Source organism: Hippopotamus amphibius, chromosome 3, assembly GCF_030028045.1.
Source record: "Hippopotamus amphibius kiboko isolate mHipAmp2 chromosome 3, mHipAmp2.hap2, whole genome shotgun sequence".
Classification (NCBI taxonomy): domain Eukaryota; kingdom Metazoa; phylum Chordata; class Mammalia; order Artiodactyla; family Hippopotamidae; genus Hippopotamus; species Hippopotamus amphibius.
In genome coordinates, this window is record NC_080188.1 from 63,203,154 (window position 1) to 63,229,062 (window position 25,909).

The following is a 25,909-nucleotide window of genomic DNA, read 5'->3' on the forward strand; positions in this document are numbered from 1 at the left end:
AGATATTCTTTTCAGACCTTTTCTGTTACAAAATAAGGCTATTTCATTTGCTTAGTTTAGTGATTAAAATGGACTTTTGGTTTAGTGGTTATATCCATTGTTATTATTCTATTTGGTCAAGTCTGTTTCTCATTTGAAATTCCCTAAGAAGGTAAGGCTCTTTGATAGATGCAAGTGTTGGCAAAAGTCCCAGGTTTTTTACAAGGGGATGAAAGAGAATATTCTTTTATTCTTACCGTGTGTGTGTGTGTGTGTGTGTGTGTGTGTGTGTGTGTGAGTGTGTGTGTGCGTGTGTCTGTGTCTGCGTCTGTGTGTGTGTGTTATGTAAGACAAGAGTCTATCCTTCTCACACTACATCTAGCAAAAGGAACATAATCTCTAAAAAAGAAAAAAAAAAAAGCAACTGTGACATGATATCCGTTAGATTTGATCATAACACTGCCTGAAAGATTTATCCAAAGTCCTGTTATTCCACTGAAGTAAAGTTGGAAGCAATTGTTTAAAATCATATGCAGTTTAACAGGAGGTCAAAAAAATACCTTTGTCTATAAATTCTCTTCTTCCATTCTGCTCTGTTTAGTTTTACCATGAAAGCAATTAATTTTTTAAAGAGTTGGAAGACTGTTCTAAAATATATATCTCCTTCTGACCCTTGGAATTTTCTGAGCAAGTCATTATAAACTCCACAAGTGACCCCCATGTGTAGCTCTTCTCTCAGCTGTAATATTACATTGGTGTGATTATTTGATTAATGCCAATCTCCCCACCCCAGGGCTGTGTGTTTGGTGAGGGCAGGGACCATCTCTCACTGCCTGTCATTGTTTCCAGCACCAGCTTAGTGCCTGACATGCAGTAGCTGCTCAGTGATTACTTGTTAAATGAACTTTGTGCCATATAAGGCACTTTGGAAAAAGTGGATAATCACCCTTTGACTTAGTTTTACTCTTTTTATAAAGTCTAATCACCTTACGTACACAAAACTGCTGTACATATCTGTTTTTCAAGTAAAGTGTTATAGGTAAAATGCTTTAAGTCATTCAGAGAAATCACATACTAAAAATCAAAGTTAACTTCTTGTATTATCAAGTACAAAATTTATTAAAAACTGTCTGATGTTTGAAATCATTTATCCTAAGAAATTCATAAAAATTAAGACACTTTGTTAATTTTCACAGTGTCACCATGAGGAAGATACTATTTTTTAAGTTGCAGAGGAAATGTTTTCAACTCTAAAGAAAAGACTATTTGGTTATATTAGGTGTTGGATTAGCAGATTTCCTTGGGTATATGATGTCTAACAACTTAAAAACTGTTTCATAAATGTTTAGAAAAATTTAGAACTATATAAAGTATTATAACCAAAAAATCATTTATTTCCCATCAAGAAAAGATGATCTGTAAAGTGAATCACAATTTCACCAAAAAAGTGATTGAGTTTATTCTGAAGTCTGAGTTGAGACATTGTATAGAGATGCTGTGAGGGTCTGTATCTAGAGTAAGCCATCACCTAAGAACTTGGTAACTGATGTACCTATAGAGCATCATGGGCACATCCTGAAAACTCCGTAAATTATAAGTGTGGTCAACAGTTAATTTGTTTGTGGGATTTTTAAGTGTAAATTACCCCTGTGAAAAGTAACACCAATAGAATGTTTTTTACTCAGAAGGAGTCCATAAGACTCCATGAACTGAAAGGCAGAATAGAATTTTGGAACAAGAACCTCTCTACATCATTTAGATGACTCCTTGGGGAGTATTGAGGAGGCCAGTTGTAATTAGTTGGAACTTGTCTCTGAATAGGATTCTAGAGCCACTTCTGCCAGGGACAAAAATGTCCAAAGGTATTAAATGACTATAAGAATCTAAACCAATAATTTGTTTAAAGGCATGTACATAATATAGCAAGCATACTTCCCTCAAAATGGCCTATGGTTTTTTTTCACTTCTATTATTTTTAACACCCCAAAATAACCTCAGTGTGTGCCAGATGACCCATTCTGCTTCTTGTAAGATCTGGAATGATATGGAACCTGGCTGAGATGAAGGCACAGGGAGAAGAGGAGCCCTGAATTACTTTTTTTATTGTTTTGTTTTGTTTTCTGTCATGTTAAAGAAAAGACACAAAGGAAATCATAAATCTTGTGATAAATGTATTACATCTTCATATTTCATTGTAGTTGTCAAGAATTCTTGCCAAGTAATAAAAGTTAAGTAAACCAGAGCAACCATTGGGTAGGTACAGGTGTGCTTCCACTCCAGTCACATTTGGCCCCAACTTAAAGTATGACCTTTGTCCTGACGGTTTTTTTTCACTCTATTAGGTGGATTAGATAAAGTGGATGGCGGCAGCTAGGCCAACCTTTCATTTTTTCCTTAATTGTGTGTGTGTGTGTGTGTGTGTGTGTGTGTCACAGACAGAGACAGAGACAAAGAGATTTTTAAAGCCATTTCAGCTTTATTTTGATTGTTTTAAATTTGCTCTTTGGTGTTGTTCAGAATGTACTAGTTTCCTCTACCATACACAGCTTTTAGAGGTTTGACCGAATTAGAAAACAGCTCATCAAAGTTGCAAGACATAAAGGAAATACTCATTTACAAAATAAAGTATGGGTTAGGAAGGAGGGAGAGGGGTGGCTGGGATGATTTTCAAGGGGGAAGATGAAAGTTCAGTGACTGATGGGAAAACAATCACAGATAGTTCCCATGCTTCATGGAGTTGGCCTGTCAATCATCTCTCATTATTTCTCACTCTTGGAATAAAGTACATGGGGAGGTGGGGGAGGGAGTGGCACTGAGCCTCCTCCAACTGATCAGAGAGGCAAACTGAAGCTACTGTGCTAACACCACCATTCTTCCTGGATGCTACTCTTTCTCCTGAAAAGTTGTATACCCTTTCTCTGTGTCTCAACAGCTTGGAGCCTCAGTTCAAATAGCCACCTCCTTGTTAACACTCTCTTTGATCACTTTTGCCAAAGTGACCTCACCTCTTTCTACAGAACTAAGTCATGTTATGGTTTATTTTGTTTGTTTGTTTGTTTGTTTGTTTGTTTTGGCTGCACCACGTGGCTTGCAGCATCTCAGTTCCCCGTCCGAGGATTGGACCCAGGCCACAGCAGTGAAATCTCCAAGCCCTAACCACTGGACCACCAGGGAACTCTCTAAGTCATGGTGCTTTAATGAACCTCTACAAGGCTCTCTTTGTATAGGCTTTATGTTCTCCCTTCCCTGACAAAAATAGAACAAACCCCAAAACAACAGTCTTAAAGCTGCATGACCTTACACGTACAGCTTAAAGGTATGGGTTAGGAAGTGGAGTGGTCCTGTGTTTCTAAATATACGAAAATGGACATAAAAGCAGCAACAACTATAAAGTAAACAATGCAGGTGAAGAGGTAGGTGCTCAATAAATGTGAGAAACAACTAGTTATTATTACTGCCTACGGTCAACTGGTGAGCACATATTCTATAGTTTCCCTTCCTAAATTTTACCTTTCCTTCAGCATATTGATTGATGCATCCTATGTGCAAACTACTGTGATAAGTATTGCCGAGCACACAAAGGTGCTTAAGACCCCGCCACCTGACCTGAGGAGCTTGCAATCCTTTGGAAGAAGTAAAATAAATCGCTTTAACAAAAGTCATTAGAAAATTGTAAGCAAACTTCTAGGGAGAGTTCAAACGATAGATAAATCAGTAAATCAGTGATTTCCCCAAACCAACATGATTATCAGAATCTCCTGGGGAGATTGCTGTTTAAAAATATAGATTCCCAGATCCCAGCCCAGAATGAGTAAGTCAGAATCTCTGGGTTGTAGCCAAGGAAATGCGAATGATTTTGATGATCACCCAAGCTGGGAATCCCTAGAATAGTCACATATATTAATAGCTGAGACAAGGCTTTCAGTTAAAAGTAACTTGGACTAGGAGTAGAGACACTTCATCTGAGTCAGGATGAAAGAAGACGGATGTCATTTAAAAGACATAAGGGCGTTTTCTACCCAGTGGCTTAATCTTCCCAATAAAGTGGGAAATAAGGTCCTCTGCTGGGAATGAGACAGGTATAAGTGTGACTCAGAGTTTGGGAAATGTGGAGAAGGTTGGAAGAGTTGCCATGGGGATGTGTTACAGGGATAACTAGAGGTGAATTAAACTGAAGGTCCATTATGCTGCAATATTTCTTACTGAATTCCCAAATGCAGGTTATACCTGGGCTAAGATCACTCTTCTCAAGCCCCCAAAAGGTTATATAAATGAAAATGCACTGGCATTGTCAATAAAGGTATGTTTATAATAACACTGACACAAGATAAGTATTGTGAATTCTGAGTATCAATTGACAACCTTGTTTCTTCTGGCCAGTATAAAATTTAAAAATTGATCTCTTGAAATGTCTAGGAATCAGATTCTCATAAATAACAACACATCTACCCATTGTGCTCTCTGTTGCTCTGTGGCTGGCATCTGAATATATGAACTCCCCAAGGGTGAGAATACGACTTCACAATTAAACTTATGTTGGTGTCTCTTTTCATGTATTTTTCTCTTTGGTGAGCGAACTATTTTATTCCTCTCATTTTTCCACATCAAATTCTCAGCGCTGTAATGGGTCTCCCACAGTTCCAGGCAGTTATTGGTTCTTGGGGGGAAATGCTCCTGTGGTATTATTGATGGCAGCCTTCAAGGGAAGGACAGTGATGTACTATGTTGCACCCTGTGCAGCTGTGAATTTGCTGTACAGTGACAGCCTTCGGTGGCCTCCTTGGTCTCAACTTGACAGGAGACCTAGAGAGGGAGCTAGTTCTGTTCAAATGAAAGTGTCCTCACCCCAAATTGTATTCCGTCCCTCAAACTAAACCCAGGTCGGCCAGAGGTTGGCGGAAACATGGTTAAGGACATAGTGAATGATGACACTGAAATTGAGGCTGTCCCTTCTGTCTCCATAAGGTCTCTGAGCCCTGGCTTGACCCCCTAAAAGCTTCACACTGTCACTCTCACTACCTATTTTCCTAGGCTTTTCACAGCTGCCTGCTTCCTCACCCACAGTCTCAATACTTCACGCTCTAACATTCTATTTATTTCTTGGCTAAACTATCAGAACGGACATTGGACCCTAGGCAGCACTGTGGGTTTGGACTTAGCCCTTGTCTATGTCAGTGCTCAGTTCTAAAAAGAGAAGGTGGAAACCTAGAGCACGTGGACTCTACAACGTCATCATGGAGGCTCCACATGAGTCTTTATAGTGATTATAATGATAGCTACCTGGTATCAAGAACTTAATACATGTCAGATATCATGCTGAGCACTTTGCATAGACAATACAATTTAAGATCGGAATTATTTCATTAGAGAAATTGAAGCTCAGAGAGGTCATATTACTTTGCCAGTCCCTACACAAGAGGTAATGAAATGAGGATTCCACCCAAGTTTGTCTAACTCTAATACTCATACTCTTACCTGCTACACTCTCCCCTTCCAAAAATCTCAGTCCTTGAATTATTTCCCTTCCTTCATATTTCCTAAACTCTTATCCATACCTCACTGTCATTCTTTGACTTCTCTTTGATCACCAACCATTTATTATGACTATGCTTTCCACCCACCTGCATATCTGCAAATGGTTTTGTAGGTAGAATTCATATCGTCCACTTATTTTGTCCCCACTACAACACTTAGTGTATTGGTATCCTTGGCTTTTTTATGTGGATCACATCCTTCAGTGAAAGTGATAAGACTGGCATGGGGTAGGAGCAGATGATGGGAGAGACCAAATAGTTACTATTGACCTCAGAGGGATGCTGGAACTCATTGGCCCCTGCCGTCGATTATTAGATACGATCGCCTTGGACATTGTTTGCCCCACTTCCTCTCTGCATGTTATAGGCAACCTTTGCCCAGAGCTGAAAGAAAATGGAATCCAAATGTTAAAAAGAAAATTCAGAAACCCAGGGACTCTGCCCAGTGGTCTCAGGTAATGATCAGTGACATCAGGCAAGAACATCCTCGCTCCTCTTTCTAACCTGCTCTACCTGAGATGTGGGCCCCGGTACCAGCTTATCTTGTTCATGCATCTGAGACAAGTCCTTCTATATGAAAGATCCTGGGGGACCTCCAGAGCTCTGTGGACCATCATTGAGATTCACTGAGGGGTGAGTTGGTGTTTAATGTAACAAGGACTCTGGAAGCAATCCTTATATGTTAATTTCCTCTGATATGTGTTGCAGATCATGCCCCACAGTGAGAACTGGATAAGTGTACAAATGCTCTGTTTCTATCACAATTCCAGGAAAATCACTTCAAAGCACAGTCACTAGAGTCTTGTAGAGTGTAGCCTCTCCTGGAAAGTAAGCCAACAAGGGTATCAATAACTACAGAGTGGGTCTGTTCCTCACGTTACCCTTGTTGCTATGGTAGTGTGCCCGTTTATTGTGTGTGGAATGCCATGAATTGCAGTGATCTGTATAGCTTGAGTTTTACCTCGGTGATCTCTTTATCAGAGGGTTTTATCCTTTTTCACTCATATAGAAACAAATAGACACAGCATAGTATCTGATATTGGTAAAGATTCTTCACGATTCGCCAACATGCTGATGAATTTCGTTACTGAAAAATAGAACTGGTGATCCAAACGTGGGTAAATTGCACTCCAAAATCATTCATTAAGGATCTTAGAAATACTTCAGACCCCCACTTAGCTAGGTTGTTTCATTTCTAATTGGATTTGGAACAGATATGAAAGGTTGATTATGTCAGGTTTGGGGTAAAGTAGAGAAATAGCAGGCTTTGCAAATGCCTCCATTTCATACATACACACGTATGGTGTTATGAAACCTATTTCTGCATGAAGAGACCCGCCACACAGTCCCTCTGACAATTGCTATCGGGACTGAATGACACTCAATTTTTATCAAGCCTCTTTCGTGAGTTATCAAAGCCTCCCATAATATCATTAAGTAAGTAAACACTGCCGCGCATAAAGCTCTTGCTATTATAGTGGAAAATAACAAGTCGCTCTCATGAGCTTGCACGGAAACTGTGGCTGTCAACATCCCTTTCACAACAGCAGCATGTCCACACTGTTTCCTTTTATCTCAACACCTAGACTCATGGAGAGATAGACTATTTCCTTTATATCTATTGGCAAATTTTCTTTCTAATAACTGCTGAAAACTTCACTCCAGTGAGCAGTTAGTCCTGCTGGTTGAAGAAAATAGATACATTATCTGAGGTAATAGATAAGTCTCATTAAGAAGATGGAATACACTGATTCCCAGCACATCTCCCATGCGTGGGAAAGCTAAATTGTGAAATAGAGCAGTAACATCAATTATACTTTCTGCATGGAATTAGACGAGTCTCACTGCTACATAGCACATTATGTAATTTTTTATAAATAACCATTTATTTCAGAGTATCTCTGTCTGCTGCCTCATAAAAAAAGACAGCTGTCCTTCTATTCAAATAAGACTTATTCCTAAAACTACTTAAGGAATCCAAGTATTGTGTTTAAAATATATGCTCCTCCTTGTTAACACATGCCCAGAGAGTGAGTGGATAGTGTTAGCCTAAAAACAAATGCTACACATCTGATGACATTACACTTTGAATGAAAACTGGCTCCTACCAACTAAAGTAAAGCTAGCTATTAGCATTCAAATAAAGGTTTTGGAGATCTTGTGTTGAATAATGATCTGTAATCAATTTAACTCGTTTCTCCATTTTGTTAGATTATCATATGTGAATTACTTCAAAACAATTTCATTTTAAATATCTCCCTCACACTTGCTTACACAATTATTTTATTTGCAAAGGTTTTTTTTATATGGCTATAACATCCCAAACAGAAATTTCACATCATAGGAGTTAAATTAATGGAAGTTTATAAATGAAAACTTTGTTTATTAAAGTAAATGATAAAGTAGAGGACTTGTATTAATTTGTGGACTGTGTAATAAAAACAAGATAATAACAATAGAAATGCTTTGCAAATTATAAATTGATATTTTAAAGAAGAAAGATATTTGTATGTATCCTGGTTTTTAAAAACACTTTAGCCAGGACATGGAAGCAACCTAAACGTCCATCAACAGATGAATGGATAAAGAAGATGTGGTACATATATACAATGGAATATTACTCAGCTGTAAAAAGCAATGCAACTGGGACATTTTTAGACATGGATGGACCTAGAGACTGTCATACAGAGAGAAGTGAGTCAGAAGGAGAAAAACAAATTTCGTATATTAACACATATATGTGGACTATAGAAAAATGGTACAAATCAACTGGTTTGCAAGGCAGAAATAGAGACACAGATGTAGAGAACAAACATATGGACACCAAGTGGGGAAAGCGGGGAGGGTTGCAGGGGGGATGAATTGGGAGATTGGGATACCAAATTGTACACTCTAAATATAGGCAGTTTATTGTAAAAATAAAAATTTTTTTAAATTAAAAAAAAAACACTTTAATTATTGATAGGGAGAAGAAGAAGCATAAATTCTGCAGGTTCAGACTCTGAGACCAGTTCTATCCCAAACGTGATTCAGAGGGGAAAAGGAGAGAAATTCCAGAATTAGGAAAGCAACTGAATAGGAAAGTTGTTCCTAAGTGACAGCCATACTCTGAAATCATGACAGCTGCTACTGTGCTTTGTTTCACAATCCATGTGTATTAGGCCACCTGGGCTGCTACAACCAAATACCACAGACTGGGTCGCTTAATCAACAGAAGCTTATTTCTCGTGGTTTGGAAACTAGAAGTCCCAGATCAAGGTGCCTACAAAGTTGGTTTCATCATGAGGCAAAAGGTTGTCCCTACTCTGCCCATCATTCCAAAACCAAGGTTTGGTGACCCTTTCTCACAGTGCCTTTCATTTCGCTGCCCTTGGGAATACATAATCACACTGCAATAGAACCACACAGTAGTGTAATTGCAGATAATCATCCCAGAAAAAGTCTGGGGTTTTTTTTTTCCCATTTATTGAAATATAGCATGTTCAGGTTCACAATGGAAAGAAGTCAGAAAGTAGAATTCACTTTCTAAAATGTCTAAAATGAAGAGCCTTGTTATTTTTCTGTGGTTCTAGTCACTTTGTGGAAAGTTTATGTTACGTGACTCTCTGAATGCTCTCTACTAAAAAATTGAAACAGTTTTTCAGCAGAGCTGGAATAATGCTAAATATAACACAATACACCTAAAAAGTTTGAATGTCTTTTAACCCTTCAGACTTTCCATCTATGAAAATATGGGTAAAACATAGTAAAAAAAAATTTTTAAGTTGTACTATTATCAGTGATCTAACTCTTGACTAAGAATTTTAATTAACTACACTGAATTTATCCACCAACTTTTTTTTAAATTTATTTATTTATTATTTTATTGGCTGTGTTGGGTCTTTTTTGCTGTGCCCAGGCTTTCTTTTTAGTTGTGGTGAGTGGGGGCTACTCTTCGTTGTGGTGTGCGGGCTTCTCATTGCCGTGGCTTCTCTTGTTGTGGAGCACGGGCTCTGGGTGCATGGGCTTCAGTAGTTGCAGCACATGGGCTCAATAGTTGTGGCTCACGGACACTAAAGCACAGGCTCAATTGTTGTGGTGCACGGGCTTAGTTGCTCTGCGGCATGTGGGATCTTCCTGGAGCAGCGATCAAACCCGTGTCCCCTGCATTGGCAGGTGGATTCTCAACCACTGTGCCACCTAGGAAGCCCTATCCACCAACTTTAATACAACTATACCTTGAGGTTTTTTAAAGTATATGTCAATGTACAACCTCTAAGTTAGAAGATGTTATTTGCGTCATAAAAGAATTCACCAGTTATTAAAGTATCTGCTACTAAAACAGATCTTAGAATAATGAATTCCTTCCATATATTTAAGATGTTGTTCAAATTATAAAAGTTCAAGATTTATGAAAATATTCATGAGGATGTTTGTTCATTCAGAAGTTTTCTTTTCCATAACCTTCTCTCTCCTAGACTATGCCAAAGAAACATAACACAATCTTCATCCACTTACACACAGCACACATCAAGATCCCACTTATTTTAAGGTTTAGTTGGTCAAACTCAAATATATGAAAATTTTCATAAAATGTGTACAATACGCTAGGCAGAATAAGTTTGACTTTGTGACCCTTTTTCATAAACAGGCATTTGAAAGGTCTGCGTAAGAAGATTTTGTATTGCCTGAAGAGTGACTGTAAGCAGAGATGATCCCTGCCAGTTTCTCACTGCAGAATGAAAAAATTTTTTCCCCTTTACCCTATAACCTAAATATCACACTGAGCTTAAGGATGAAGCTGACATTTTAAAAGATCACCAAAAGTGTTCCCTTTCCAATTGCAATTATGCCCTCTATCTCAGTGGGAGCCATTGTCGGGGTCTTTTCAGCTCTCCAACATCTTTCTGGCTTGCTTTCATTATCCTGATTATCTATTCATTTGCCGCCCAGCACTCATTTTATGAAAGATCATGTCTGCCATTTCTATAATGAGTGCTTGACTTTTACTGCCAGCATAAACACATGAAATATATAATAATTAAAGTTCACTAGTCACCAAAGTCGTGAGACCCGTCATGTTGTTAACTTGATTTTTCAAGCAATTGCTTCTCTGTGAACAAGGCTGAATTTGCCCCCTTAGGCAGTGTGAGACTTGGGGTGGGAGGAGCTGACTCTAATCTAGAGAGAGCAATTTGAATGGGCACCATATATGTCAACTTTAAGGTTCATCTTCAACCAAATAAGTTATCTGTAAAGTATGATGATTCTTAGTGCCAACAAAAATTTCATCAATATTTGAACATAAAAGAGTATTTTAAGTGTTAAAGCTTAAATAATGCACAGTTTTCAAAATAGTTAAATGTTATTCAGTAAGTATTGTACCCTTTATGGGCTATTGTTTAAGGAAACTTTTCTTTGGGCTAATAACTATGGAAGTCTGCACAACATAAATGGAAACTTTACAACATGTTGACTTACATTGAGTAAGGACTCACTTATTTTGAACACACTGCCTCATTTTGATAACATTGGCAAAGTCCCCAAAGTGCCTCATAATGAATTCATCTGACGTTTACTCTAATCACAGACAGATTAATGAACTCATACGATATTCATGTGGCTCTCTAGGGACATTAGGATGTTTTACATGAAGTGTAATGTTTGTAAGTGGATACAATGGAATACATGTTATCCAAGGAACTTGAGTAGTCAAATCCTCAGCTAATAAAGTACCAGGAAATAAAGAGGCAGCTTCCAATTATACTGGTTTTCTTTAGGGATGCCAGAGATCTTGACGGCTTAGTCAAAAAACGTGCAGGAGCCAGAAGACCTGGGTTTGATAGCTGGCTGGATCACTTACCAGCCTTGCGACCTTGGGAAATTTTCTTCACCTCTTAGCCTTAATCGCCTCAATTTTAAAATGAGAACTTAATAACATCAGCCTTCTTAAAGTCTTAGACAAGAATGAAGAGTAGGGCGGGGGGGAGTGATCAATCAATCATTCAATCAACCACTATAATTCCTCCCTCACAAGGTTATTTTAAGAAGTAAATCAAAGGATATGCAATGTTTTTGATAAATGCTTTATAAAACTTTGCAGCATTATGCATGCATTTATTATTACTGTTCCTTTGGAAAGGGGGTCTGCTGGATAAAGTTTATACTTTATCTCCCATACACCAAAAAATGGATGCCTTAGTTACTGCATAAGGACATGGAAAACTGTTTTCTTAATAAGAAAACCAGATCTGACCAATTAAGGTTTTATCAAATTATATTCTTCAAATTAGGAAGTGAGAGATCAGCTTTGAAGCAAGACAGGAAACTTCTCTTCTTATGCAAGTCTCTGGTATATGGCGGTCTTCAACAATCACTGAGCTTGTAATTAAAGCCAGCCCTGTTGATTCAGCCCTGTAGTGGGGAGATGGGCAGGTCATTTCACCTCACTGGGCAGTAGTTACATATGATCTCATTGTCCACATTAATGCTGTCATTCTCATTAATCATCTGTAGTAACTCTTTACCAACCCTGAAAAACTTCTAATTAGTTTACAGTACTTCTAGATATACATAATTAACAACCATTTTTGTATCTTTTGATTAAAAAAGACAACACCTTTCCTGCCTCATTCAATTGTCTTACCCATTCTTAGTAAATCATAATCACTTCCCTGGTATTTCTTTTAGCGGTATAATATCTGTTCATATCCCTTTGATTTCAAAATAAAGCTTCCATTGCCTGGCAAATGACCCAGCAAATACAGACCTCAGAAAACAAATACTACCTGATCTTGAATAATTAAGACAGTCACTCTTGGAACATGGGTGGTCCCAATCTCAGGATAATTGTTCAGTTGTATGTTTTAGGATAATCAGAAAACCAAGGATATCCAAAATTCACTTGAATTATTATACTCTCATTGTTGATATACAGTGTGTACGTCCAATTCTTTCTCAGCATGATAGAATACAAAATCAATATGATAATTCTGTACTCATTTAAAGGCACACACATTAATAGCAGGCATTACTATGTATTGTTATATGTAAATACATAGTCAAAAGAACTGGAATAAGCGCCAGGATCTCTGGTTCTATCTTGTTCCATCATCTGATACAAAGTCCTCTGCCTTTTCATTTTCTCGGTCTTTCTGTGGCTGTGGTTTTCCTTCTGCAGGCTGCAGGATTATGGGTCTTCTTAATACTGCTGTCTGCCCTCTGGTGGATGAGGCTATCTAAGAGGCTTGTGTACACTTCCTGATGGGAGGACTGGTGGTGGGCAGGGCTGGGTGTTGCTCTGCTGGGCAGTAAAACTTTAATCAGCTTGTCTGCCCATGGGTGGGTGGGGCTGAGTTCCCACCCTGTTGGTTGTTTGGCCTGAGGCCACCCAGCACTGGAGATTACAGGCTCTTTGGTGGGGTAAATGATGGACTCCAGAGGGCTCACGCCAGTGAGCACTTCCCAGAACCCCCGCAGTGAGCCACGGTTGCCCCCACCTCTGCGGGTGACCCTCCAACACCAGCAGGTAGGTCTGGTTCAGTCTCCTTTGGGATCACTGCTCCTTCCCTCTGGATCCTGGTGCACACATTACTTTTTGTGTGCCCTCCAAGAGTGGAGTCTCTGTTTCCCCCAGTCCTGTGGAAATCCTGCAATCAAATCCCTCTGGCCTTCAAAATCTGATTCTCAGGGGTTCCTCCTCCCGTTGCTGGACCCCCAGGTTGGGAAGCCTGACGTGGGGCTCAGGACCCTTCCTCCAGTCGGTGGACTTCTGTGTATAACTGTTCTCCAGTTTGTGAGTCACCCACCCATCGGTTATGGGATTTGATTTTATGGCAATTGCACCCCTCCTACCATCTCACTGTGGCTTCTCCTTTGTCTCTGGATGTGGGGTGTCTTTTTTGGTGAGTTCTAGTGTCTTCCTGTCAATGATTGTTCAGCAGTTAGTGTGATTCTGGTGCTCTCACAAGAGGGAGTGAGAGCACGTCCTTTTACTCTGTGATCTTGAGCTAGATCTAAAATCTCTGGTTTTAGAACAGACTCTGATGCTTTCTAATGACTTGACTTTGGCCAAGTCACTTAAGCCCTCTGAACTTCATCTTCATCCATGAAGTGGAAACGTGTTGACTTCATGGAGTCATTTGCAGTGGGGTTTCTAAAGCAGTCAGTAACTAGAGCCATCAGGCCAAACTTGGCTTGGAATTGTTTTTGTAGCTACAAAGGCAGGGTTGAGCAGCTGCGACGGAGACCATGTGGCCTTCAGAGCATTGGTCTACAGCATTGACTGTCTGGCCCCTAACACAAAAAGCTTGCTGACCCTTGCTCTGAAAGGGGATACCTGTGAACCTATTTGAAATGCTATATTCACCGATATGATTGTAGGCAATCTCAGTGGACTGGATTTAAATAACTAGCATTTGGCTCAACCAACTGGAAGAACTAGTTAAAAGTTCAAATTAAACAAAAGAAATCATTTCTAATCGTTTCCTTTGGGCTATTTGGTATTACTGAAGAAAAAAAAACCGACTAATGCCTGAGTCAGGAGACACTGATAGAATTTATTTTTATAATTCTGATGTCCAAGTAGCGATAACAGGCGTGCCAATCAGAGGGCCACTCTGCTTAATTGAATGCCAAATCTGAATCTTTGATAAGTGTTTTTACTTCAGCCTAAGTTTACCTAAATTTTCCAAGACCTGAGTGAAAGAAGTGATGAATGAATGAAAAACCTTTTGAGCTGACAGTTTTCTGAAAAATCCTCTGCTCACTATTAATTCTTCCTCAGTAACCGTGGAGAGGAAGGTTTCATGAGCACTGAGCAAATGAATTTAATAATGATTTAATAATGGGGGTATACCAGGTCAAAATAGATCCATTCACTGTCAAAAAATACTTTTTTTTCAGTTATTCCCAAATTTCTTTCTCAGTGACAAGTAACATTAACATTACTCAGTATAGAGACTCCTAAATATCTTTTTAATTTTGGTACATAAAACTCATAAATATGTAACACATAAATGTTTTTGAGGTGTTAAAATAATGTATTTTCATCTTCACCAATCCCTAGCTCTGAGTTGCCTCAATACTTCCAAACTGAAGAAATGCCTGGAGGTCGTAGAGTTTCTATCATTACGTAGCTAAAATTCCCTTTTACTATGGCAGGCCAAAAAGTTTGAAGACCTGGGGTATAAGAAGGACATCAGGAAAGAAAAGGAAAGCTGCCCCTTTTCTAGCCAGATGCTTCCAGTGAAGGGCAGGGGACCGGAGATGGACAAGAGGAGAGGCAGACTTAGGAAGATTAAAAGGCACAAGGGTAGACGGCCTGATGCTTCCCTTCCCGTTAGAGTTTCTGAAGGAAGCTTCATGGGTCCACCAGGCTCTGCACCAACAAGCGAAGACCTCAGATGGTTGAGAAGCCAGGGCCAAACCATCAGGAAAAAGCAAAGAAAGGTTCAATCTTCATTCCCAGGCCTCCCCTCCTCCCATGTGATAGGAATTCTGAGGTCAAGCACATGGACCACCCTCAGGACCCGCAGTGAGTGACAAGGTGACACTATAGTAGTGTCTAAGAGGTTATGGAATAGTCAGGGGCTGGATGAAGGAAATGGTAGAAGCTGAGGAAGGTGTACAACACCTCAGAGGTCAGATCAGCAGGGAGGAGGCCACAAGCCCTAGAGAAGCTGAGAAAGACTTTAGCCAAGTTTAGCAGACTTAATGCCTCGGCCAACTTCAGCAGCAGTTAGTCTCTAAGGGCTGGGCCCAGGCCCAAGGATCCTCAAAGGAGACCTGCCAGAGTAGATCCAAGGTCCAGCAACAGGCCAGCAGCTGGCCATACCAAACACCCACGTAGGAGACGTAATGTCGTCCTCCGTAAATCCTGACGCCATCATGGAAAAGAGCAAGGGAAACAGGGAGAAATCAGAAAGATGGAGTAATTGGCTCAAGTAAATTGAGCTAAAGCTAGAGACGTGTTAAATTATTAGAGCAGATTAAATTTTAAATCGTAGAGCTAATTTTAGTTTGGTTCCCACTGCTCAGCGGGCCCATTCCTCCTGAGGAAAATCAATTACATTCTAGAGAAAAGCTACATTTTCCTTGTACACCCAAATCGTAGTATGAAAAATTTGCAATCACACTACAGTCATATCATGTGGTTTGAGAAAACATATTGATAAAAATTTTACTCGGAGTCTAACAAATCTCTGAAACTAAAAGAGATAGGTCTTCTCCAAATAGTTACATGTTAGAGGCTGTGTAGAGTAACGGAGGGAAAAGCATTGGGGGACAGACCTGAGTTCTAGCCCCAATTCAACTATTTACTCTGTGTCAAGTCACTAAGGAAGCCATTTAATCTCTACAGCACTGCTTCCCAACAGATGTGTCTTAGATGATGTACTAGAATATTGCATAAATATGGATCCCTTCAGCCCTCAGAACAGCCAAGGCAGAGCCTGCAGTGGCTGGAGGCCTGGCCTTTCACCTCTGGCTGCAGAGAGCCTCTGATTACCCTAGTGTGATGTGTAAATTATTTTTTGTGTGTTGAATGTGATGATTGGGGGAATTATTGTTCTCTCTGATTCAGTTTCCTCATCCATAGATTGAGTGGAGGGAAGTAGAGAGAATAAATGATGTCTTCAGCCTTTTTATTCTAGTAGTTTATGCTTCTGTGGATATGAGGGGGAAATTCCAACTGCTAAAGAATCACAGGAATTCCTACACACGTAGCCTAAAAAAAGGAATCCCTGCCCTTATTTTTTTTTTAATTTCTGATTACCCCTAAATTCTTTCCCGCAGAAGCAGCTAAAAAGTCAGCTGTCCTGAGCCTCCTAGGTGGCACAGTGGTTAAGAATCCACCTGCCAATGCAGGGGACACAGTTTCGATCCCTGCTCCAGGAAGCAACAAAGCCCGTGGAGCAACAAAGCCCGAGAGCCACAGCTATTGAGCCCATGTGCTGCAACTACTGAAGGCCACGTGCCTAGAGCCCGTGCTCCACAACAAGAGAATCCACGGCAATGAGGAGCCCGCACACTACAACAAAGAGTAGCCCCCATTTACCACAACTAAAGAAAGCCCACGCACAGCAAAAAAGACCCAACACAGCCAATAAAATAAATAAATAAATAAAATTTTTTAAAAAAGTCAGCTGTCCTCTAACCAGCATCTTTTTATAAAGTTCAGCAGGAATTTTAGAGTAAGAAAATTAACAAAATTAGAAAGGACCCTATAGACTGCTATGGTATTCAAAAGCAAAATCAGAGTTACCTATGTGGGATTAGAAATGTGCATCCATCTTTCAGCAACCTGTTTTTTTCATAAGTAAATTAATTTGAAAATCAATTTCTAGAGTAGTTATTAAGGATGGTAAGTGATCAATGATTAATGCAACTCTCACACGTAAATGAGGCTGTTATCTTCAAAGTAAGTAAAAAGCTTTTCAAGATAAACGTCTCAAACCTGTTGAATATTTTTATTTGAATATGAAAGAAGGATCTTTTGCCTCCAGGCTCCTTCCCCCTGAAATTTGCTCATTTATATCAATAAAGAATTTAATGCAGGCAGGATTGATGTATTAGCCATTTTCAAACTGAAGCTAGGTTTTATGGACTTCTAACATTTTTCTGTTCAATGAGATTACAAATGTTTTAATACTTTTGGACAAAAGAAGGAAATGCAATGTTCTCATCAGTGAATCATGCATCATTCACTGGGAATATAATTCTCCATTAAGAAGCAGGTACCAGAACAGGTCCAGAGATAGAATGGTCATCGCACATACTGACAATAATAATTCTACCTTCTGAGTTTTGGTAGCCTACTAAGCGCCAAGCAATGAACAAGATGCTTTTGTTTACGGTCTCATTAATTCTCTCCATAATAACTCTCCAAAGTATGTGTATCACCAATCTGGGGTAAAATGGCTGGAATTTTTCTGACTACACTCCAGGAAGAGGTTTTACTCATCCAATTTTTCATCACAGTCTAATATCCAACTTAGTTTCTAATGGTTTAAGCGTTTACAGTACCAAGGCGTTTATACTTTCGAGTTTCAAACCCACAGGTTTACGAACAAGGGTGACCCTTTGCTCTCTGTGAGCAAAGACTGCCATCTTGTGGAAATTTCACATATAACAAAAACAATCATTGCATGGGACTAAAATTTTTCTTTGCACACGTTAAGAATTTTGCAACTAGTTTTTGGCATTGTTACACACACACACACACCAGTATTGCTTATAATTAAAAGGCAAATCTTTCCTTTAAGTGTGATTTTAAGTCTCTTTTAAACATGCCAGAGCTTTTGAACCTTTGAAAAAATATTCTCATTAATTATAAGGACTCATCCCGTTATTCTTTAAGGCAGTGCATTAGATTTTGCTAAACTTCTTTTAATCCCTAAATAGCTTCTGTTATATAACAAAAAGGAGGGTGTAGTAAGACCTTTCTGATGGAATTTCCAGGGAGCATTAGATTGTGTGGCAAAAATTTATAGCAGAACTCTGTACTTAGAGAACACTTTCACTTCCTTCCAACCCTTGTATTCCATGCAAGTTTGTCTTCCTGGAACTTGTTGTGGGCCAACCAGATCTTGACGAAGGAATCCTATGACCCAATTTCTCTGTATTGACATATCCCCAAAGATGAGGTCTCCTGCAATGCCTCAGTCACCTGTGCTTCATGAGATCGACCATATAAAGACATCTTTGTGATGTGATGATACTTGAAGGCACATAGAGAAGTCTGTTTTCTTTTTCCCCTCAAAAACTCCTACCACCAGCTTGCTGAAACTAAAAATTTATAATTAAACACATTCTTTGGATTTAAGGCCCTTTACACCTATGGGAATGAAAATGGGTGACACAGAGTATGTGTACTTCAATGATTAATTTGAAAACCAAATTATTTTCCAGGTGTAAAAATAATAAGCATATATCGTAAATAGTACTAGATTCACTGAGAAGAGAGTAAGCAATAATCGTTTCCTGAGTGAATATGTGAATGAATGAAAGAATAAATTAGCACGAATTGAGGGTATTGAAATGTTTTCAGTGTTGCCCAGGCCATTCTGGCCAAATGTACAGTTGTGGTTTAACATTAATTTTGTACCCAAGGAAATGCCTGACATGAAATCACTCTTTAGATGTTTGTTGAATGAATAGATGAACAGGAGGGAATGGAATAAATTAGGAAATAGCGTTAATGAAAAAAATGTAGAATCTGAGCACAGAGATCATTTACCGAAAACTGCATTGAGCACATTCAATCAATAAATATGTGGCTGCTCTGGGTTAGGAAGTACGGAAGATAGTGAGTACATATTCTCGAAAGGGGGACAGACATTGATCAAGTAACCACAAATAATTATAAATGATGGTTGCAATGAAGAAAAACTCTTCCACTTCCACGGACAGTGACCAGTGTAGTGTGGCAGGAATAGGAGGACAAGGAAACTTGGCAGCTCGTTTTGTGCCCAGATATATTCTCATTGAGAAGATGCTGCTGTAGTTTCTTTTTATTTTTACATGTACCTATAAATTCAAATTTAAGAAGAATTCTTTCTTTTTTTGGGATGACTACTTTTTCTTTCATGATAGTCAGTGATGCCCTGTCTACCTAGTATCTTTAGATAGGCAAATACCTACAGGGTTGGTTTGCTAACATTATCTGAATGGTATTCATGGATAAGCCAAGCAAGCAACTTAGATGCTGTGATTACATACGTGTGATGGTGCCACACATGCCCACAAAGAGTTGCTCCTTTTGGCTCAAGGCACTATTTCTCAAGTGTGTTCCTCAAAATTTTAGCTCCACGGGTTATTAACATATGTTATTTGGGGAGAAAAACAAGAAAAAAAGGAAATGAAAGTCAGACTAATTTGAGAGATGCTGAATTAGACAATCATACAAGTTTTCTTTTCTGCGGGTCTTCTTAAAGCCTTTAATAGACTGCCTTTTTTTTTTTTTTTTGGTAAATTTCCAAGAGAGTATTTCACAAAGTTGATGACCACAGGGCCCTTTTTTTGCGGAAGCCCTCTAGGTACTAGTGTTCCTTGGAATGCACTTTTGGAAATTCAGGAAATGCAAATGATTTCATCTGGGATAGAGACTGGGATAAGGGTGAAATGTAATCTATTACTATTCATAATCATTTTAGTAAATTCAGTGAATCAAAACACACTGAAACAGCAGAACTTTAGACCAGTCAGTTTCATGAGAAAGACTTCCAAGTTGTGGTGTAGGCTCCAGTGCAATGTTGGTCCTAGAATGCCAGCAGGGGGCGATAGGGCGCTACCTTTGGGGGAATACCCAAAGGTAGATGACAGGGACATAAGTCACACAGAAAGAGAAATAGCATATGATACTGCCTATATGTGGAATCTTTAAAAAAATGATACAAATGAACTTATTTACAAAACAGAAACAGACTCAGAGATTTAGAGAATGAATTTAGGTTTACCCAGGGGAAGGGATGGGGGCGAATAGATTGGGAGTTTGGGACTGACATGTAGACACTGCTGTATTTAAAACAGATAACCAACAAGGACCTACTGTATAGCACAGGGAACTCTGCTCCATATTCTGTAATAACCTAAATGGGAGAAGAATTTGGAAAAGAATAGATACATGTGTATGTATTACTGAATCACTTTGCAGTACACCTGAAACTAACACCACAATGTAAATCATCTATGCCCCAATATAAAATAAAAATTAAAAATAAGGACTAACTCCCCATTATAGCCCCTAGGGCTAGTATTACCCTTGTTTAACTCTGGTTGAATGTTGATTATCATTAAACTCATTCTTATAGACGTGTGGATGACATGAAACAGGTAAAAAAGGTAAATACATCACTGAAAGTGAGTTAGGTACTCCTTCCAGATAGGCTTAGTTCTTCTCTCTAAAGTTTTAAGCAGTCTCTCCCTGAATAACCCAAGAGCTGGGATAGAGTTCACATATCCAAGGTTTACCTATGTAAAAATTATAAATCAAGCTAAATACTGTTAGGTAAAATATGTTCTGTCCTTTTATCTTGACAAATACACCTTCAAGACACCTAAAAAGCCAGGTATGAGTTTCTAATTCAAGACCAGTTAGCTGTGCAATGACCCAGTGGCACAGGAGTCAGACTCCCACCTCCGGCTCTGTCCTGCACCGTGAGGGGTCTCTCACACGGAGGTGTGTGCACCTGAGCCTGCACGTCAAGCTGTCCACACCCCCCAAACACCATCCTAGAGACCTGTGTGCACCTGTGGCTGTGAGATCTGCTCTTAGGAACCACACACGGGAATAGGCCTTTATGAGTCTTGGATGGGCACTCTGAGCTGTCCAGGCAGGAAGTCCTAGGGAACCCTGCGGTTGGTACACACTCTGGACAGGCTCAGGACCTTGGCCCTGGCCGTTTTCGCCCTGTGAGAAGGAGGAGGGCCAGAACTAGGCAGATCTTAGGTAGAGCCCAAAGAGTGTTTGGAACTGAGAATAAAACCTCTATGAAAATCATACATTTTAAAAGCTGCAGTCTTTGCAGCTACCCTCAGACTCTGGGAGTGAATAAAAGAAGAAAAAGGGTATTTCTTTTTTGATTTTGACTACTTCTGAAAGCCTCTGGTCAACTTTTCTTCTTGTTCTCCAAGGTAAGATTATTTCCCCTTTGGCATTAAAAGGAAACTAGATCAGTTGTGTGAAAAACCGAAAATGATGTATTTTATCAACTTCAAACTTGTCCCAGGGCTTTCTTCCACACTGTGTTAAATAATAGAAGTCTTTTTAATTGAATTTCTTTGTGTGTAGCATATGCTGGGCAATATTATGCCAGCATCTTGCTCTAAGCAGCAAAATGTTCTTCATAAAAGCATTAAGATCCAGAGTGTCGTTCTGCATGTCGGGAAGGAACACAGACCTGCAGCAGCTTGAAACCACATAAAAACAGTGCCTCTGAAATGTAATTGTAAAAACACATTGCAACAAACCGGGGAGCGGGGTGGGGGAGGAATATTTAGAATTATAGAATGAAACTGAAAAAAAAAAAAGAAAAGAAAAGAGGCGGGAGAGGAAAAGAGGGAAGCAGGGAGGGAAGAAAGCATTGTGTTGTGGCACAGGTCTGTCTACAGAATCAATGCAATAATGTTTTGCATGTCCTAGCTTTCCACCTGCAGGCTAATCTATATATTCACTTCCCCTTGACAGTTACCATCCTTTAGACATGGGGTTATTAATGGATGTACTGCGGACAAAGGCAATACCTACGTCCGCAATAATACGTGATTGTGTATTTTACCCCAAGGATCCTGGAGCTTCAGCAGAATGGTGACATGGACATCCTGAAGCACAAATGGTGGCCCAAGAATGGCCAGTGTGACCTGTACTCCTCAGTGGACACAAAGCAGAAAGGAGGTGCCCTGGACATAAAGAGCTTTGCAGGGGTTTTTTGTATCCTGGCTGCTGGGATCGTCCTGTCCTGCTTTATAGCCATGCTGGAGACGTGGTGGAACAAGAGGAAAGGCTCCAGGGTCCCATCAAAAGAGGTACTTGATTGAAAGCTTCAGTACTATGTTGAGCTGTATTTCCAGGGAGGATCATCACAGGGAAGGGGACAATGGGTTGGGGGTGGTCTTTGTTTCTTCTTTCCTTAGAGAGTGAAAATAAATTTGTGACATGTAAAAATTGGTAAGACCGATACCAATTTTCATTTTAAGACATCCCAGATCCATGAAGAGGAGATGATAGTGTCTGACTGACTTTCATGAGCCATAACGGGCCTTGAAATTCTCCCAGATCTCAGGATAGACCTTAAGTCCATGAGTTTTTTTAAAGGCTGTGAGTCCCTTGACCAGTTCACAGAGATGCTTATTTTATTTCAAATAGTTGCTTAACGTATAGGTAAATGACTTGTGTCTCTGAGATTCAGCCTAAGAAATGCAGTGTTACAGTAAAATACTCAGAGATGTCTCTTCACCCCCAGTGACTGCTTCCCTCTCTCTATATGTGGACCTATAGAAGTGATCACATGTTTTTAGCTCTCTGATGGCTCTAAACTTAACAAATCCACACCGTGGAATCATCTAGAATTCCATTTTTTTCTCCTATGCTATTGAGTCAGCTTAACACCAGGGCCATATTAAAAATTTTTCCAGAGATTTGAAAGAATTATTTCAGAGTTGCATACATCTTTTATAGACCCCTGTGCCTTATTTCCATCCAAAAAAATAAGTGGGATTTATAAATTATCAGAGACTATCTGAAGGTAAAATAAACTACTTGATTGATTTACCTTATTTCCACTGGACCAAAAAGGTAAAAAAAAAAATTATATAATGAAATCATATTCACTAAAGCTTCACAAATGGAGATGAAAAACAACCTGAGTTTGCTGAATGATTTGATTTGCTGGATAGTTTCAAAGAAGGACAGTTTTAAACTTTCTGTAACTAGACCTTGGCTAACCGATGCCTAAGCAAATCCTGAGAGGATCTGCTTTAAGGCACAAATAAAAACAACTTCTCATTTGCATATGAATTATTGCATGTTAATGTATTCTTTCAAACAGATTGTTTTCTAAAGTTGTCTGAGGATTCCTTCCTACTACCTTATATGCAAAATTGATCAGCACCATTTATAAGGAAAAGCTTGGCTTAGTGAAGACAAATCTTAGCTTCCTACCTCTCTGAGTGATCACACAGTCTAAATTAGTGGAGTATAAACTAAAAATTAATCAGGTTTTATTGTAGTGTTTTCTTTGTGGAATAAACTTCTGGTATCTCTACTGACATTGATTCAACGCAAAAGACCACATTAATGCAACATTATTGCCGAGGCTTCATATTCTCCAAAATCTGGAAATTAAGGACTCCCCAAGCTCCTTATATTTTGAATTACTATATATGATGTTAAATTTTTGCATTATTATATCTGTTGATGGATGACTACATTATAGTTGCTGCGGGAACCATAAAATTCTATCTTTCAACCCTCTAAAGTCTCAGTGATAATATTGCATTAATGGATATTTTTATTGGATTTTGAAATGAGAAAGGAGAAGGGAAAACAGTGATGCACATCAAAATATTTTTCACTGAGCAGCACTTAATTGCACAATGAAAAAAATACATCCTCCATTCTAATTCATAACAGCTAATCCAGAGGGTATGAACAAATATTTTCTCCTCTTATGATTAATAGAAATTTTTATATTCTCATAAATTTAATTTATTGAACGTGGTGATAAATAAGACTGATGAAAAAGACAATTTTCTTTCCGACCAGTTTTATTTCTCAAATATTGGGCTTTAATGCTCACTTCTAGTGAAAATCCTAAGGGATTTATGAATTAGTTTCAACTCCAGAAATCTGAGGTTTTACTTCCTTTTTCTTCATTAAGCATCTTCTTACTAAGATTCTATTAGCACAGCTCAAAGCATCTTTGATTTAGAGGCCATTTAGCATTAACCTGGCCCTAAACTGAAGCTGTCACTCACCTGTCATGACATGAAGGGGTCTCTAAAGTTTCCTGTGCTGACCTCACAATATTGCCTCATTCAGGTTCTAGATAGCTTGAGTGTATGAAATCCCTCAACCAGAAACTGATTCTCTTGTGTTGAATGTTGCTCTCTTTAAACAATCTCACATATTTCTAGCCTAAAGAGAAATAACACTTTAACAGTCACTAACACTTTAGTGTGAACTAGCCTATCAACATAGTGGATCACTTAATCTCCAAGAATGGAAAGTTAAGGTTAGGAGCAAGTAGTGGAAAGGAACAAAAACCCAACTTGGAAGGAGACACCCTAAAAAGGAGGAAGCATGCATAAAGAAGAGGTGGGGGGTGGGGAATGCGTGGCCAAAACCATACTTTCTGTATGTATAATTTTGCCTGGGTCTGTTTCTGCTCTTGTAGAAGGCAATCACCCATCTACTGCTCCCATATTTTGTAGTTGCATGTGGCGTATGCTCATTTTAGAACTTGTACTGCAAGTAAAATATAGATAACCTTATCTCAGAATCATATTGGTACCCCCAGAACCTAGCACAGTGCCTGGCTCATATTAGGTGCTCAATAAATATTTGTTAAATGCATAAACCCCAAAGTTCAGTTCATTACCTATCATGTTTGCTGAACTACTTTTTTTTTTTTTTTAACCATGGAAGCTAGTACTGATGAGAACCTTATCTTCTTTTTCTTCATCTCCAGGATGACAAGGAAATTGACCTGGAGCACCTCCATAGACGTGTAAATAGCTTGTGCACAGATGACGACAGCCCCCATAAACAGTTTTCCACCTCGTCAATTGACTTGACCCCTCTGGACATTGACACTTTGCCAACACGACAAGCACTGGAGCAAATCAGTGATTTCAGGAACACTCATATTACCACAACAACCTTTATCCCAGAGCAGATCCAGACTCTTAGCCGCACACTATCAGCTAAAGCTGCCTCTGGTTTCGCTTTTGGCAACGTGCCTGAGCACCGAACTGGCCCTTTTAGGCACAGGGCACCTAATGGGGGCTTTTTCAGGAGTCCTATAAAAACAATGTCTTCTATTCCTTATCAACCAACTCCTACCCTGGGGCTCAATCTGGGTAATGATCCAGACCGAGGCACCTCCATATGAGCATCCAACAAAATCTCTTCACTGTTTCTTTTGTAGGACTCCCTTTGCAAGGAGCGACTGTAATATCGTGGGACTAACATGGATGTAACATTTTTTTTAATCGGGATTATTAGTAACAGTTCTAGTTCTTTCTTCCTCCTCTCTCTCCTCTATTTCTTTCTCGCTCTTCTTCCCTCTCTTCCCAGACATTTCCCTCCACTTTTGTTCATTACTCAATTTGTTCCCCAAGAAGGTAGTATACTAGGATCTTATTAGTCCGCTTTTCATATACTGTACTTCAAGTATAGGAAATGTGCGCTGAGTATACTAAGAGTATATGCAGGATTAATTTTACATACAGGCCTCTTCTGTGACATTTCTCTATTTTTAAAAATATAATCGCAATAACTTCAGTCTTTTTACATTCTTCTGCTGCATCCATACAAATGCTCCACTGCTGTTGAGTGTCCTTTAACTGTGGACCAAAGGCAACCCCTGCAGTGTTTATAGAATAATTTAAAGACCATTCAGGCCACATAATATGAGAATGCAACTTTGTAGGATTACAAAAAAGCCATTAATATGCCAGTCAAGACTACAGTTAAAACTACTCTTGCACTGCAACAGTGCATAAGACCTTTATGTGATTGTACAGTATTAAAAGTTTTTTCTTATGTACAGTAAACTTTATCATATGGCAGCAGCCTCTATTGTGTTAAATAAATTAGTATCTCATATATACATATATATGCACCTATATAATGTGTATATATATTCAAAGGCGGCCATTGCTATTGCAATTCATTTAATAAAGCTTTAGTTTAAAAC

At 39.1% G+C, this 25,909-nt stretch overlaps 1 protein-coding gene across 2 annotated transcripts in view; it reads left to right on the top strand.

Moving 5' to 3' along the window:
- GRID2 (glutamate ionotropic receptor delta type subunit 2) overlaps positions 1 to 25,102 on the top strand; it is a 1,416,273-nt gene extending 1,391,171 nt beyond the window's left edge. For both annotated transcript variants that reach the window (XM_057728577.1, XM_057728578.1), the window contains 2 exons: positions 21,776 to 22,016; positions 24,680 to 25,102. In XM_057728577.1, coding sequence (XP_057584560.1) covers positions 21,776 to 22,016; positions 24,680 to 25,102 — 664 coding nt within the window. The remainder of the gene's footprint in view (positions 1 to 21,775; positions 22,017 to 24,679) is intronic.
- Positions 25,103 to 25,909: the final 807 nt, after the last annotated feature.